Genomic DNA, 16000 nt, shown 5'->3' with positions numbered 1-16000 from the left:
GAGACGATCTCGTGAGATCAGGTATCATTCGCAAAGAAACGCCACCGCTATGGAGAAAAGGCTCATGTCATACCCTCAGAACGCCGATACACCAGAAAAAACGCCTCCATGTCTACATTGCACTCTGCACTTATCCCTAAAGCATCATACTTTTCCGTCGACTAGCGGCGCGTTCGGCTCTCAGCGTGCTCGTCTCCCTCTCTCTGTCCCGTACTTTTGCGTCCTCCACACCATCGACCTTCGTCCCGAGGTCGTTCGTGCTAGCACTGGCTGGTAAAGCTCCTATAGTTGAAGGCTTCTTTTCTTTCACTGCCGTTCGAGCACTCGACGTACTCCTAACAATACCATTAGTACTATTGCTCCTCGCTAAGTTCGTAGTACTGCTACTTTTCACGTTTCCGCTGCCAGTGCGCTTATGCAAAGAAGGGAGCGCGCCCTCAGTCTTCTCCCTTTCGGGCCTGCGCTCGTCCGACACCGTTGACGAGGAAGATGTAGGCATAGCGGAGTGTCGCCGTGCGCTTCTCGCTGTTTTGGCAAGTTCGTTGACGCGGGCACGTGGGTTGAACCCAGTGTCAGCAGGTGACGAGTCCGTGAAGTCGAATACAGCCAAAGTGTCCTTCTCTGGTGGTGCTTGTCTCACAGCTATCGTATCTTTGCTTGAGAGGGCAAGATCTGCAGATTTGGCGGTGAGAGGCTCCGACACTGGTCCTGCAGTTGAAGTAGCCACTCTTCTCTTAGCAGTGCTAGTCTCGGTAATGAGCGCGGATATGGCTTTCGAGGTCGTTGATCGTTCTTCTGGCTCAGCCATTGACGCGGGCGATGCTTTGGAATCTTGGTTCCGGTCAAGCTTCTGTCTCAACGGGCTTCCAGCTTCAGCTTCTTCCTCAACCCTCGGTTGAGTGACTGCCGATACCGGCTTCCACGCGATTTCGCCATCGGCGTCCCGTTTGACCAATGTAGAAGGTACATTCTGAGTATCTACACTGGCCCTGCGATCGATCACCGCGTCGACCAGCTTGGCGTCTGGACGCCGCATCTTCACATTGAGACTGGGCTCTTTGTAACTGACTTGGGGACGGGCTCGTCTACCCGGTCGTCCGGCTTGACCGGTCTGATCTACTGAGTTGAGATCCCCTGGTGGTGGTGTATCCTTGTTGTCTGGTCGTTGTGTCGACGGCTCTGTAGATGGTGGAGAGAAGGTCTCTTCCACGGCGGGTGTTTTCGGGGGTAGAGAGTCAAGCACAATCTCAGCAGTAGGCACAGGTTCAGGCATTGGTAGAAGCGGAAGTTCTGACGTCGTGTTGCGCGTGATGTTCAATCGAGGGCGGCTGCGAGCCTTAGGTGCTGGCTTGTCTGGCTTGTCTGGTTTGTCTTGACCTGAAGAGCGTTGCTTCTTTGGCGACAAGACTGGATCGGTATTGACGGGTTCTACCAAGTCAGATTTGTGTACACTATTGCTTTGGGGGTACTTACTAGCTGAAAGGACGGGAGGGCGTTCTAGTGCAGAGGGTCTAGAGTCATCATTTGACGCCTCCACGTCCGAAGCACCTGGGGCATTCCGGCGGCTGAACCTGAAAGCATCACTCTTGGCTTGGTTCACTTCCTCATCCTCTTGAACGCTGAACTTCCGCTTGGCCCCGGTGCGCAGAGGCTTCGCGACTGGCTCTTCAGACTCTTCCGGTGATTCGAAGAGAGATACACGACGTATATTGAGCTTGGGCCCGCTCTCGCGTCGCTTCTTACGCGTCTCGAGGTTCACCGATAGTGCAGGTTCACCGTCGTCTGCAGCTTCTTCTCGCTGTTCTTCTATCGCGGGGCTGGGGTCGAAACCGATGGGGTCTTCGTCTTCGAATCGGGCAACTGGCGGAGGGCCAATGTCTGGGGATTGACTGTCTGGGTCTGCTAAGGTCTGCTGAAGCTCATCCGCACTACAAAAAGTTAGCTTCATGCGCGTCTGTACGTGTCACTGCTTGGAACGCGATCCAGACGTACCCCATTGTCCTGCGAGGATAGTATTTGTCTTCCGTGATAGTAGGGAGCATGGCGTTCTCAACCTCCTGTAGACCCAGTCCACTCCTCCATTGCCGCTCTTCTCCGCTCTTCCTCTTCGCAGTCATCTGGCTTTTCCGTCTTCCTCTGTCTTTCCCACCCCCACTTCTTGTGTGCGATAGGCCAGCTACCAGGCTGCTGAGCTCTGATAGCTTGGCTTCAAGCTGTGTTTTGACAACATCAAATTGGTCGAGTGCCGGACGCGACTCAATCGTGTTGTGGAGATTCAAGACTTGCTCGCGCAATGCCAAATTCTCGGCAAGAAGTCGCGAACAGTCAGTTTCGAGGCTGCGGATGCGGATAGATTGGATCGAATTCGTCTTTGCGAGTTCGCGGTTTTGCCTCAGAAAGCGTCGTTTGAGGGCTTCGATGGATTCCGCCGACGGCTGGGGTGCAATCGGCGGCTCGTTGAGACGCGCCATATGCGCAGATAGGTATGTCGAGATTAATTATAGTGTTGTAGACGGTCGCGCAGTTGTCGTGGCGTTGCTACTCTAGGGCGTCGGTAGGTGTTCCTTCTGTGTTCGTCATTGCATGTTTACATAGCAACAAAGCTAAGTTCAGACGGGTTAGCGCCAAGGGCGCGTCCACGTGACGAGAGGGGCACGAACGCGTTCACCAATGCAGCAGGGCAGCATTTGATGTGGTAATAGCATACGTATCTCACCAGACGAGAAAAACGCAAAAGCTCGACACAGCAGCCTTCACGTGTTCCCCGGGGCAGACTTTCCTCCTGTTGGCGCATTTACACATCCAAAAACACTTCCCTACTATTTCCGACCTCGACTTCGTCAACCACAATCAGGACCACGTCAACTAAAGTTAACCTATTAAGAAACATGTCAAACTTCACACGGCCGCTGCCCTCACATCTCCGCAACCAGTCAATGGGCGGGTCCCAGCAACAATCACCCGTGTTGCTTGCGCGCATTGCAGAAAAGAAAGCCGAATTAGCCAACTTGAAGGACCTCCAAGCGTTAAGCGGAGGGCTTGCAGACCAGATGCAGATGCTCGCTGATAAGCTATCGACATTGTCAGATGGAACAGAAGGTATGTCAGGCGTCGCACGCAGAAAGCTGGATCGACAGATCTCGCAGCCGGCACAACAGGAACATCATACTAACGTTGCGGTTGATCAGCGGTCGCAGCAGTGCTATCAAACTGGCATAATGTGCTAAGAGCTATAAACATGGCGTCAAGTATGTTCTCCATTCTCACAAATCCAGCAAACACTAATTCGAAAAAGCAAAACTTCCAAAACCGAAAGACGAGGATGAGACAGAAAAGAAGGCAGAAGATGGGCCACCATTGCCCCAGACGCTTGTCCGCATTCCTACACAACACGCTCCTGCGGTGATAGAACAGGCGAATGCAGCCACTGCAGACGACTGAGCGGTCCTGACACGTGGAGTGACACCTGATTGAGTTTTCGCGCTGCTGGAAACTCTACGAGTAAGGGCGGACGACAAGGGCGATAATCGACGCGTGATCGACTAAACGTGCATGTCTTCGTACTTTGATCCGCAAGACATTGCAAGCAAAGATGTCTCGCTAGGAGAGCTGCACGCAGCCGAGCCCAACGTCTGCTGCGATTGGTTTCACAACTGCAGAACAGCGTGTACACGGAAGAACGGTGAAGACTGCACCAATCGGAGACAAGAAGGATGAGAAGACGTCTAGTAGGAATTGAGGTTCCCAGCCTCGCATGTGCAATTCTAATGCTACAAGATAATGCTTATCTGCATCTAATGTCTCACGTCCAGCCACAAAAGGCGACGTTTTGCGGACTATCCAAGTCCTTTCCCAGCGCTATGCAATGACGCAGTCCAAATCATGATGTGCCTCATGGACACCCGTAACTCCAAGCAATGAAAATCGTTTCCAAGTCGTACTGACCAACCCCCAGTAGACACTGAGAGTTTACCAGCTAGAGCGCAGCTTACTTCTTCTGCTTCGGCATCTTCTCGTAGGCATTTGGGCTTGGCTTCCTCCGTTGGCGCTTGTGCTTTTGCGGGGTACTCGATCCCTCGCCGTGATCGTGGACGTCCTCACAATCGTCGTGAGCATGTTGATGTGGCCGTCTGCCGCGCGCTCCACCCATGCGCCCAGCAGGCCTTGCGGTGCTGTTGTCGGGCTCGGAGTCGGAATCTGAGTCTGACGATGAGTCTGAGGAGTCGTCGTCAGAAGACTCGTCAGCGGCGCGGGGTTTGTGGTAGATGCAGCAAACTTCAAGTTTGTTAGTCCCTGCCATGATAGCATTGCGCGAACTGGATTGTCGTACCTTTGGAAGATTTCTTGCCCATGCCTTCGTTGTCGACCACGTCTTCGGCCCATTGAATGTGTCGGCGTTCTGATGGCTCTGCGCGTAGACGAAGCACACCGGAAGGTGCTGACAGACGCAATACGGGCTGAGGTCGAACCTCCATCGTTCGGCTTCCAGAGTTTGGTGTGGCACTCCTAGGAGATAGCGTGTGCGGGGCGGCCATGTTGGTGAAGTGCGACATGTTGCTGGTGCGGCTTGTGTAGGGAGATCGGACCCTTAAGAAGTTGGGGTGGCAGTGGGGCGTAGCTACGCAGCGCAGGGACCAAAGGGAATCGCGAGCTGCAGGGCTGGGGATGAGCCCTTATCGAGATCCAACGTCAGAGCTTGGGCGGAGTGGTGGTTAATGTAATCAAAGAAAGTAGCAAGAGGGTGTGAAGGGTGAGCAGCGAGTCGGTAACAGGTCAATGTCGTGTTGCATGTACGTCTTCGTTGTTCGATGGTGATTTGTCTCGTGAGAGGAGAATGGCCAATGCGTCATAGTCAATCGGTACTTCCTCGGTGAAACCCATTCCTAGCCAGCCACGTTCTGTCCCCACGATCGCTTCTGTCGGCTTCCATCGCTAATGCTGTATGGCCACACACCTGCAAGCCCGCGTCGTGCGGCGTGACCCAGGTCACGCTGCATATATACTGCTGCGCGGCTCGCTGTGCCAAATTTTCTTTTTCGTCATGAGGGACTATCCACTACCCGTCCGCGGACATCATCGTCGGTGCTAGCAAGAGCATGCGGTTTGACTCGCGAGGAAGCCCACCTCTTTCGAACATCCGGCAGTTGTGTATACCACATCCATGAGCCTGCACAGATCAGTTGTTACGTTGGAGCTCCTTCTGACGGCTTTAAAGGTACTGCGAACACGATCTTATCCTTCGTGTACGGATGAGCAGGAAGTAATTGCGTTGCACTTCGCGAGACGGAGTTTGCCCGTGTAATCAACGCCACAAAGCTATTGCATCACCAAAGCATGCATAACATCAGCTCGAGGATACATGCTAAGGTGTTACAGTCATGACATACTAGAAACCCGGATGCAACCGAATTGGCTTTCGCTATATCTTCAAACAGAGTCGCTCCCAATATCCAGCGGATATTGGTTCACTTTCCAAGCATCTCACGACTTCTACACAGACGCTATACAATCGATCACAGTCCCCGCTGGACTTCTGCCGAACATGGGCGCCTACGACATGACCCAATCAAAGTTTCGACAAAGAAGAGAATGTCCGGCAGCGTATGAAGCCGATATATCCCCTTCCAAGCGCACAATACCAACGCCCCCGACTTCTACTCATTAAATCAAAAACGGCGTGACAACATGAACATGTACGCCGTCGGGAATGATGACATCTTGGCTCTTAAACGAGCCCGTCATTAAAGCGTGCAAAAATTATTCTCTGGTATTCCAATCATTCCGTACCATATAGGGTCTCACGCCTCCCGGTTTGGATCTTTCGAGCAAGCGCGTGATTATCGAATCGATCGAAGGCTTCTTTCACAGGCAAACGTCTTCCATTGAATCAATCCTTGCATGGATCTCAGAAGGCATACGGCCGAATCAATCGAGTAAAAACTCAACCTGGTATCCCCAGATCCATTGGGATTGTGTGAACCCGACCTCTGTCTACATTAGTCTGCAGAAGATCCCATGACATCGCGTTTTGGGGATCACTGGAAGCTGGCCCACCGGCACTGGTTGCATTTCGAGGTGCCGGTGTACGTCCGTTTGTTTCGAACCGCAATGGGCATGGAACTCCCAACGACAGTAGTTGTTGATCGTCCATATGCCCAAAAGTCGGAAAACAAGCGATGTATACTTTAAGCGCTGATTTACAGACGTTACGATCCAGCTCATGTCGAGACCGTCAAGAAAGTCCAGCTCCCAGATTGTCACATAGCATCTGCATTTGTATGTGGGAGACCGGGAAAGGAAACTAGCAAGACTCGAATCTACTACCATCAAAACAGGACGCACATGAAGAACGAGATATTCCAACAGGAATACGTAGATCCCAAAACGCATGGAAAGGTGAAGGTCGCCCGCCACGAAGTCTAAGTTGTGACACTTGTCGTACAACCCACTTTCTGGCGCTTAGGGTTACAGTTCACACCACTGTCGATCGAATCATGATTCAAGATTCGCAAAGAGTCGTTCTCAATGCGTGCGTGCGCGACGAGGATATACCCTTTCACTAACAAGTAGACTCAAAACTGAAAGTTAACGATGAATTACTCAAGCGCACTGTCGTCCAACATGACATCACATAGAGTAATCTCCCGACAACAAAGCCGTACACGCGAGGCTGTAGTAAAGGCCTAGACATTATGCCGGTAACCATGCGCTCATCAAACACCAGAAGCCGATTTTGATGGCGATTCCGATGGCGAAAGACGGGTAATCTCCCTAGTGATGAAGGGGTCTCGTAGGGCGAGGCTCGTGGCGGTGAGGCAGATTTGGCTGTTCCTTCGTGCCTCAACAGTCGTCGTACAAAAAGCGATGCACGACTGCAACCCCATTCTGCGCATTCAATGCCTATGAGTTTCACAAAGCTGCGAAGAGTTTCACATGTCAAAAGGGGAGCAGAACAAATATGACGGGTGAAGGGCACAATCTCGATAAATGACGGTTGTTAAGCGGAAGCGGGCTCGGGGGAGCCTGCATGCAGAACGCAAGGCCGTCGCAGGTCGTGCACAACCAACGCTCGGCCGCTGCGGGATCGGGAAATGAAGACAGCGTGGAGCGGGTTTGTTCTGGACCAGTTTGAGCTCCACAGCATCGGAAAGGGGGAGGATTGTGTTTTTGCGGGTCCTGGGCGACCAGAGGACGAGAGTGGCTATGCAGCGAAAAAAGATCGCTGAGCTGTTGTACATCAGGGAACGTAGCACGACGCTGCAGCGTGGAGAGACGGGCGTTCGCGTGTACATAGTATGGTTCAGGGGCCCAGGGCGCTTCTGAGCGGTCGTATGGCCTGGAGCTCACAACGGGAGCCCTGGTCGACAATCTGTTGTTGAAGAAGAACCGACGAATGACGGAAGTTCACGAAAGGGTTCCTGCAGTAGCGACGCCCATTGCGGCTAGCGGGTCCGCACGGGCGCGATCCAAAATAAACGGTGCGGCCTAGCTGCCTCCTGAAGCTGCAGGCCAGTAGGGGTTTCGGGTGCAGCTGACGGGTGGATGTGCAGCTGGGAAAATACGACGATAGCTCTATCGATTGCGTGCAGAGAGACACGATAGCAGTGAAGACGTCGGGACGCAGCGGGCGGTGGGCGAGGGCGTGAATGCAATCAGCGGGCCGGCTCAAGGTCAAACGTGTGGCTGCGCCTAGGGACGAACGCGGGCCCTTCACTCTCTGCTTCGGCGTAACAGGCCTGACCCGTGCAAGGCTTGAGACAGCCGCCCAATCAGGAGGCCTGTCAGCCAGAACCGGAGATCAGGCTCCTGTGCGGCGCCTCATCTACCCTTCGCGCCCATCCGTCTTCTTTCCTTCAACTCACCTCTCCGTGGGCCTGTCGCTCTTTTTGCAACCACCACCAGCACCCTTCGCAGCTCTATCGTATCTTACCCCAGTCATTCTTTTTTGGGCCGAAGTTTGTTTGCTTGTGTTGCTGTCACCTTGGCTATTGCCGTCCACTCACTCCTCGACTACCCCGGAACGAGTTTCGCATATACTATTCTGCCAGCTAGCTGTCACGACTGAGTTACGACTTCACGTTGTTAATACCTGCATCGTAGCGTCACGTCGACAATACCAAGGACGAGCTTCCCCGGATCCATTACTAGCTCTATCGATTGCGACCTCACATGCGACATCGGTCTTAGAGCCATGCCGCACTCACATCACCAACACATGCACCATGTGCACCGCGACATCCACGTTGGCTCTCCCAGCAGTGCAAGCCAGACGATCCAACTAGCTGAACGAGCCTCACGTGTACTGGTGGCCCGCGCCAGTGCAACATGTACCAACGACAGCGATCCTGGCTGCACCAAGCCAACCCAAGTACCAACCATTGCTATCGCACTGGCTATCATGTGAGTTGGCTGTCTGTTCAGCTGTGAATGCGCTAATGGCATGTAGTGTACCTGTCGTCGGTGTCACAATCGTCCTATTCTTTTTACATCGCAGGAACAAGAGGAAGCTCGCAGAAGAAGACTCCAAAGACAAGTACAAGTCGCACGACTGGGGCATGGAGGGTGTCGCCAAGGCCGGCAAGAAGGGAGGTCCTGAGATGAGCGTGTCAGAGAAGGAAATCCCTGGAGGCCACGACCGAGGTCTCTCGATCGAGACTGGAAGCCCGTACATCCTGCCCGTCGGCCTGCATGGCTCCCGGGAGTCGTTCCACTCGTTATCGCGTTCGCAACACGATCCTCACGACCCCTACGGCCCCGTAGCCTATCTGAAGGACGACCAGAGCATCCGCAGCGCAAGCCGCGGCCCCTATGGAAACGACGCCAGATCTATGTACACCACTTCAAGCGCAGGAACAAGGAAGGAAGGTCTTCAGGCTGGCCTTCTTCAGAATGCACAGAGGATGTCGACGTCGCACCCCATTCGCGGAGAGTCTCTGTCCCCTGACAGTTCGCGCTCCCCAGACAGCAAGTTCCCTGAGGCGGGTATTCCTCTCAGTCCTTTGAACCCACGGTTTGAAGAAAAGTCGTCTCCCATCTCGCCTCCGTCAGCCACCTCGCCTTCAGATGAGCCCACCACCCAATACGCCGCCTTCAAGCCCACCGATGTTCCCACCATCTCCATTCCTGAGCCTGGTGTCACCGAGAAGCAAGTCAGCAAGTCACCCGTCCAGACCACCAACGACATCCCCACATTGCCACGCGTTAAGTCCCAAGCTGTTGTGTTAGAGAACACCAACACGCACAGCATCATCAGCACTTCGAGCTACGGCGATGGTTTCCAGATCACACCGCCGTCTCCCAAGGAAAGCGAGGGACCCAAGATTGTTGCACCTAAGCCTCGCTACTCGACTGGTCCCCAGAACGTTGGTCTTGGAGTCGACGATTTCGCCCCCAGCTCTAACCGTCTGTCCATGAGCCTCCGTCCCATGCCTTCCGATGACCCTCAGGAGAACCCCGAGGAGCGCGCCAACCGTATCCGATCTTTCTACAAGGAATACTTTGACGACTCGAAGCCTGAGCCTGCTGGCGGCCACCAATACACCGATTACGTTGAAGACTACGGCTCGGAGTACCAAGACGGCACTGTCTTCGACCCTCGCACCGGTGCCTTCGTTGTCGCTCAGCCGAACGCCCCGTTCGCTGAGCCCATCACTCGTCGTGCCATGACTCCTCCCCCGCGTGCTCCTCCCCGGTTCCGAAGCAACACTGCCACTGGTCCTCGTGGCCCGCACATGTCAAACGGCTCCATGGCTTCCTCACAATATCCACCTCCGCGTGGCATGTCTTCAATGAGCGGACGCTTGCCTCCGCCAATGAAGAAGCCGCTGCCTCCTCCATCCGCTTTGTCCTCTCTCCCAACACCCGCTAAGCTTACCGAGAGCTCCATGGTTTTCGACGCCGCCGACTTTGCACCGCCAGTCTCGTTCCGCGAGAGGCAAAACGGCGTACGACCTGACAGCCCTCTTGGAACTCCCAGGCCATACAGCCCGGCCGTACGACCACACACACCCCTCGTCGGATCCTACGACGAACTGCCAGCGCTACCCAGTCCCTACTTGATGCGCAAGTCTGGTACCTTCACTGCGCTCGATTTCGCACCACCTGCTCGTATACGTGACCCTGCCGGTGGCGGTGCCTCAGATGCTGGCTCAATCCGATCAAATCACTCTGGCATCTCGGCAGTTGGCCGATTTGCTGTTCGCAGCGGAGCCAACCGTGTCAGCAGGATACCAAGGGACGTTCTGGGTACCAAGGATGACTTCATGGTGCAATTAAAACCCAGGATGAACATGGTAGAGGGCGCCTAAACTAGTCGCGACTTCTTCAGCACACATCTTTGACGACAGACATCCTGCTCGCTGGCTGAGCTTTCCGCACACTCGACCGAACATTAAAAGCTCATTATGTCAACTTGTTCTCTATACACTGCTTTTTAGCGGCCTTGATGATTTCCTTGGTATCGTGGCATAGACACAGCGCGCGTCGGCTACTCTCCATCTTCACATCACAGCAACAACCTGTACAGACGGTCCGTCTAGTACACTTTCCTATTTTTCTCCATCGCGGTTGTGCAACGAATGACCGGCAGATTACTCGTTTCTAGGGCGGTTTAGCGATGGGCTGGCGTTTACCAATGTCTAATTTTTATTCTTCTGCGTTGCTGCGACATGGCGAAGTTGAGATGTGGAGGGCAGCTTGGTGGTTTGGAGACCGTGGAGGCTTTAGTGATTGTGGAACATCTAGCAGAGCACATAGAGGAATGGAAAGAGAAAACATTACTTCAAGCGCATTCAACTGGCCACGCGTGATGTTGTGCATCAGACGTAACTAGTGATGCTAGCCGCCCGAACACGAGTTTGTCTAGTAAGGAGCCTCAACGTCGAGCCATGCAATAGTGTGGATTCGCGATGCCCCCTCTGCTGTCTGGCCGCGCAGATCCGAAGCCTAGCGCAATTTCGCATCCTTCCGCATCCGCCTGCGCCATCATCGAGAGAATTATCCACGTATGTAGATCATCGACGCCGCTCCTCTATTACCCGCGAAAATCTCATTCTTACATACATTGACCTCCATTTTATCCACACCATAGTAGAGCAAGCACAGCCACACAGTAGCCAACTCCACTCCCAACCATCACCAGTAAACAGTGCCCAGCGCGACGTCATGACCAGCCACGCACGCGCGTACCGGCCAGACCTTGCTCATAGCAAACGTGCGCCACGCCGGTGCTTCAGTCGCGCGCAATGATTTGCCCTCTGGTGTCTTAGGCGCGTGGCCTAGTGCCGATGTGTGTCGTTGGTGAGAAGGGCGCCGCGTCGCCAGCGCCTTCTTGCGGTGTCTAGTTTTGCTGTTAGGGGTCCTGTACGTCATAGCTCGCGATCTTCGACCAGGCTCCATAAAATACACGACTGCTGCTGCTGCACGCGCGTAGGAGATTGCGTTGCCCCGGATTCAAGGCATTCTTGGCCTGGATATTCAATCGACGAAACGTTTCGGATCTTCGCTCTCTACGTCGTTCGTCTGAGGCCCGGTTATTGCTTGTTCACTTTCTTCTCTCACAATCCTCCGCCGCAGCACGCCTTGCTTCTTCTTCCTTTCAACGCCTGGAAATCCCCGAGTCGTCCATCATGGGCATCTTCTCGCGCCGTCGCAAGTCGGACGACACCGCCGTCACGCAAACCGCCCCAGACCTCAGCAAAGAACAAATCAAGCGCGCAACTCGCACACGCAAAATATGGGCGCTGATCACATCCTTCTTCCTCTTCATCACACTCATCTTCCTGATCCTTGTCAACATCTCTGGTGTACGCAACAAGGCCGTTATTAAGGATTGGTACTTCATTCGCCTCGACCTGAGCCACATCGTGCCTGCCAGCGTACCGAATTTCGCTCTTATCAACACCATCGCGCAAACGCTCGGACTGCATGATTTCTATCAAGTTGGGCTATGGGGTTTCTGCGAGGGATACGCGGGTGAGGGCGTGACTTTCTGCAGTGAGCCAAAGACGCTATACTGGTTCAACCCTGTGCAAATCCTGCGTAACGAGCTTCTTTCCGGGGCTTCGAGTAAGTTGCTTCACGTCCCGATTCTTAGATATCGTGCATTGGAAACAGAGTAACTAACATGCATGTCTACAGTCAACCTTCCCGCCGACATCAACGACATTCTCGACCTTATTCATCTCGTCTCCAACTGGATGTTCGGTCTCTTCCTCACCGCAACGGTCTTGTCTTTCGTCCTCATCTTCGTCATGCCCATCTCCATCTACACGCGCTGGCTTACCCTCGTCGTCGCAATCCTCGCCTTCCTCAACGCCCTCTTCGTAACCGTCGCCTCGGTCATCGCAACCGTCATGTTCATCATCTTCCGCAACACTATCGGTGGTGTGGCTGAGCTGAACATATCGGCGGAGATTGGCACGACCCTCTTTGCCTTCATGTGGGTGGCAAGTGCTTTCGCCATCTTTGCCTGGCTCGTACAGATGGGACTCTGCTGCTGCTGCGCGTCAAGGAGAGATGTCAAGAAGGGCAAGAAGAGAGGAAACGAGAAGGCGTACCACATGGACGCTGCTGGCACAGAGGCAGGCGGCATCAGGGACACCAACATGGTCGCCGGCGAAGCGAACGAGAAGCCACAAAAGAAGAAGTACCAGTTCTGGAAGCGTGGTTAGGAACCTCTTCCATCAACTTCAAACCTCTTCGAGCACATTACACGCATAGACATCGACCTGGACAATGAAGTCCTAGAAGCTAGCCCATGACACGCCTAGTGCTGGCTACGCAAAAAGAGCAATTTGGAATCTGTAACTTTCAGCGAGCGCGGCGTTGGTTTGGCATCTTTGGTATAGCTCGGCATAGCACAGCGCAGCGTTGGACTTTTGCATTCGACACGACATGACATTGATCACGGACATATTCCTTCACCAATACATACAACCTAATGATATCGTTATTACAGCTAGAAGACTGATCATGCATTCCTGGGTGGGTATCTTAGTCGTGACCGTCCCATGACTTAACTCCAAAACTCGCAGCTTATCTGAACTCAATTTGCTTTCCCCTGTGCAGCACTCTTGTTCATCTTCTCCAACGTAGCCATGTCGATAATTCTCAACTCCGTCCTCGCCCACAGGATGATCATGCATATCACGCCCGGTAAGAAGCCGCCTCCCACCATAAGCCCTTCACCCCAGCCACGCCCTTGCCAGACCTCATACAACGCCAATAGCCCACACACGGCCCTGTTGATCGGCACAATAGAATCCGCTATCTTATCCGCTGCCTCTTCTGAGATGTATGGTACAGGCCGCCTGACACTCTTCTCAGTCGGTTGTTCCCACGATGGTGTTTTGTTGTAGATTCCATATCCACCCAGAGGTTTCTTAGCCTGCCCCTTCCCTTTCGACGGTTGTTGGAGTGTTGAGGGCGTGACGTCCACACCATCGATTGGCTCCATCTGCGTTGGCGGTAGCGGCAGGAAATATAACGTATACGCTGTTGCTAGCAGACTCGCGATAGAGACTAGACTGGTCGGGAGGGTGGACAGGGCGAATAGTCGCGGGAGGTAGAGGAGTATGGGGAGTAAGGGTAGCGCAAGGAGGAAGAGCGTATATGTGTGCGTCGTGGATGTGTCGTGTGTGCTGAGGGTTTGGAGTAGGGCTGCGCGGTCTGTGTAGTTCTGTCAGCAAGGCGGGGATGAGGCATGGAGGAGAGAGAAGGGTACCATGTTCATCCATACCCGCTTCTACGGTATCTTCATCGTCGGATTCGGACGGGTACTTGAACGTCTTGCGCAAACGTTGCGCTGCTACTGTCTCGGCTTCCTTGAGTTTCTCCATCTTTTTCTGTGTCTTTTGCGCGAGTTGGTACGGGGTTTGAAGGATTCGGGGACTTGAGTGTATGTTGCGTGGGAGAAGATTAGACGGGATTATGTGTTAATAGAGGCTGGGTGATTGAAAGGTGGCCTTTCGTGGCTACCTGCGCGCGTGCGGCAAGGCAACCGGGTTGTTGGACTGTTTGGGTCGGCGGAACGGATGACGACGTTTGTGGGGGAGATCTGGACCTGGACCCTGGGATTAGCGCGCTGGACCTGCATGCATCATCTTCGACTGTATCACTCGACTTTGCAACCATGATAGTAACGTCTTCAATTCTCTATCTACGTTATAAGAGTCTTCGGCTAGGGTAATTCGCCATCCAGCATGGGCGGTTCAACCTTTTGCTACCTCTCGAGATCTTCTCCACCAACGAATCGCGGTCTCACGTGCCTCCGACGAGGCCTAGCTGGTGCCTGATTGATCCATGTTTGCATGCCCGCGGATACAGATCGCGGTCCAAATAGCAACAGCAATTGTAAAAACTACGAGCAATTTTTGGGACTGCAGCCTGGGACTTCGCACAGAAGCTGAACTATAAATTGGTCTAATCTCTTGTCCTGTTGGGAGCTTTATCTTCTCCATTCCCATCTCTTGGATTTTACTTATCTTCACAAAAGAACATCGGTTGCTGCTCCTACGTAACGCGACCCACCTATCTCCCTTCAGTTTCTCCAGCCCTAATCCACGCTTCTTGCGCAGAAACATCCCACCTCTTCAACCACCTCGAAGCACAACATGCCTCTGGAACTCCAACGCTTGCCAAGCACACGAGAGCTAAGATGCATCGCTAATCTAAACCATCTAGACGACACCCTGAGTATGCTGAGCGACGCATCTAGCGACGAGAAATCCAGTTGCCATCTTGCTCTTCGAGACCAAGCCCTTCCCTCCGGGGGTCCTAACGCTGCGGATATTCCACCAGATACACTGTGTCGATTCTTTGAGCTCCTTCCACGCGAGATCAGAGACGAGATCTATCGCTACGCACTCGGAAATCTCTGCGCTACCTTTATGCACGGTAAGACTCAGGTAAGAGTAAGGCACCACATTCACAAAGGACCTGTTATAGATACTTATAAAGCGCAAATCCCGTGGATGCGGGCGAGCAAGCAGATGTACCAGGAGGCTACCGAGCAGTTGTATTATCTGGCTCGCTTTGAAATGGACCTGGACATGCGCTACAGGCTTCTTCACGTCAAAGACGTCATGCGACGGGTCAAAGTACGCCACGCTCCCACACTGATCCGCGCGAGATTCCTTTCAGTAGTGAATCTGACCGTAGGAACTCTTCGCCAAACGGAAGGCTTGGTCGAGACACTGCATCTCGACGCAGAATCCGAGCAGTGCAAAGCACTAGTTGATCTCCTCCCACGCATGGTTGCATTGCGGCAACTTGAGATCCAAATGAAACACAAAGTCCCGCCATGTGACGAATTCTGCGATACCGAGTACCGACCCTCACTCTCGTTCCTCAGAAGTCTACCTCGCGCGTCACTGGCAAGATTACGCGTCGAAATCGAGTGTGCTTATAAGACATTCGATCGCAACTCCATCGCTTGGGAGCTTGCCGCGAATAACGTCGCCAGTAGGCTCTCTGATCCTCTCAAGAGAGAGGTCAAGAGGTGCGCACTGCATGCAGTTAGGGGAGACGATCATCAGTGGAAGGAGTGGAAGGAGGAGGCAATCCATAATGTGGTTCGATGGCGTCACCAATTCCTTACCCATCTCACGCTAGGTTTTGAGATTACAATGGCCCAATACAGGTGAGCACAATGTCTGAACAGTACTTCGGCAGACACGTGACTGTTTAGCTATGGTTAATTGAAGATTGCGCGTCACATTCCATAGAAAACTGCATCCTATGGTACTGCGCTGACGGAGAGAGTCACGACTTCCGAAATTTATATATTATACCTATCCAATCAGGTCTCTCCGAGAAAGAATCATCGCGAAGAGAAGAACTAATCCGCGGTAGTGTGGTTGATAATATTCCGTGGAGGTCTTACTCTTGTTTTTGCAACAACGATAGAGCGAACTTCCAGAAGACAAAGTTGTCATGACCGTCAATCTACTCGCCCCTGGTTCGCCACCTTTAGCTGCCTGATGTTGTGACTGTGCTCCAA

General features: G+C 53.3%; 7 protein-coding genes across 7 annotated transcripts; 4 read left to right on the top strand and 3 right to left on the bottom strand.

Moving 5' to 3' along the window:
- Positions 1 to 136: 136 nt before the first annotated feature.
- Positions 137 to 2471, bottom strand: J4E88_000470 (uncharacterized protein; the record flags this gene model as incomplete). The annotated part of the gene is made up of 3 exons (XM_049394146.1): positions 137 to 1428; positions 1474 to 1928; positions 1993 to 2471. 3 exons carry the CDS (start codon positions 2469 to 2471, stop codon positions 137 to 139), a joined length of 2226 nt encoding a protein of 741 aa, XP_049259975.1.
- Positions 2472 to 2888: 417 nt separating this feature from the next.
- On the top strand, positions 2889 to 3441 carry J4E88_000469 (uncharacterized protein; the record flags this gene model as incomplete). The annotated part of the gene is made up of 3 exons (XM_049394145.1): positions 2889 to 3099; positions 3189 to 3248; positions 3296 to 3441. 3 exons carry the CDS (start codon positions 2889 to 2891, stop codon positions 3439 to 3441), a joined length of 417 nt encoding a protein of 138 aa, XP_049259974.1.
- A 547-nt stretch (positions 3442 to 3988) lies between these two features.
- On the bottom strand, positions 3989 to 4553 carry J4E88_000468 (uncharacterized protein; the record flags this gene model as incomplete). Its single annotated transcript, XM_049394144.1, has 2 exons — positions 3989 to 4275; positions 4331 to 4553. 2 exons carry the CDS (start codon positions 4551 to 4553, stop codon positions 3989 to 3991), a joined length of 510 nt encoding a protein of 169 aa, XP_049259973.1.
- A 3638-nt stretch (positions 4554 to 8191) lies between these two features.
- Positions 8192 to 10307, top strand: J4E88_000467 (uncharacterized protein; the record flags this gene model as incomplete). The annotated part of the gene is made up of 2 exons (XM_049394143.1): positions 8192 to 8400; positions 8447 to 10307. 2 exons carry the CDS (start codon positions 8192 to 8194, stop codon positions 10305 to 10307), a joined length of 2070 nt encoding a protein of 689 aa, XP_049259972.1.
- A 1320-nt stretch (positions 10308 to 11627) lies between these two features.
- J4E88_000466 (uncharacterized protein) lies at positions 11628 to 12671 on the top strand (the record flags this gene model as incomplete). Its single annotated transcript, XM_049394142.1, has 2 exons — positions 11628 to 12066; positions 12139 to 12671. 2 exons carry the CDS (start codon positions 11628 to 11630, stop codon positions 12669 to 12671), a joined length of 972 nt encoding a protein of 323 aa, XP_049259971.1.
- Positions 12672 to 13045: 374 nt separating this feature from the next.
- Positions 13046 to 13838, bottom strand: J4E88_000465 (uncharacterized protein; the record flags this gene model as incomplete). Its single annotated transcript, XM_049394141.1, has 2 exons — positions 13046 to 13668; positions 13724 to 13838. 2 exons carry the CDS (start codon positions 13836 to 13838, stop codon positions 13046 to 13048), a joined length of 738 nt encoding a protein of 245 aa, XP_049259970.1.
- A 1134-nt stretch (positions 13839 to 14972) lies between these two features.
- On the top strand, positions 14973 to 15644 carry J4E88_000464 (uncharacterized protein; the record flags this gene model as incomplete). Its single annotated transcript, XM_049394140.1, has 1 exon — positions 14973 to 15644. The coding sequence occupies one exon, from the start codon at positions 14973 to 14975 to the stop codon at positions 15642 to 15644; it is 672 nt and encodes a 223-aa protein (XP_049259969.1).
- Positions 15645 to 16000: the final 356 nt, after the last annotated feature.

This window comes from Alternaria novae-zelandiae (assembly GCF_023758075.1).
Source record: "Alternaria novae-zelandiae strain BMP 2774 chromosome Unknown scaffold_1, whole genome shotgun sequence".
Classification (NCBI taxonomy): Eukaryota; Fungi; Ascomycota; class Dothideomycetes; order Pleosporales; family Pleosporaceae; genus Alternaria; species Alternaria novae-zelandiae.
Note: the sequence above shows the minus strand (reverse complement) of the source record. Positions and strands in the feature narration are given on the sequence as shown.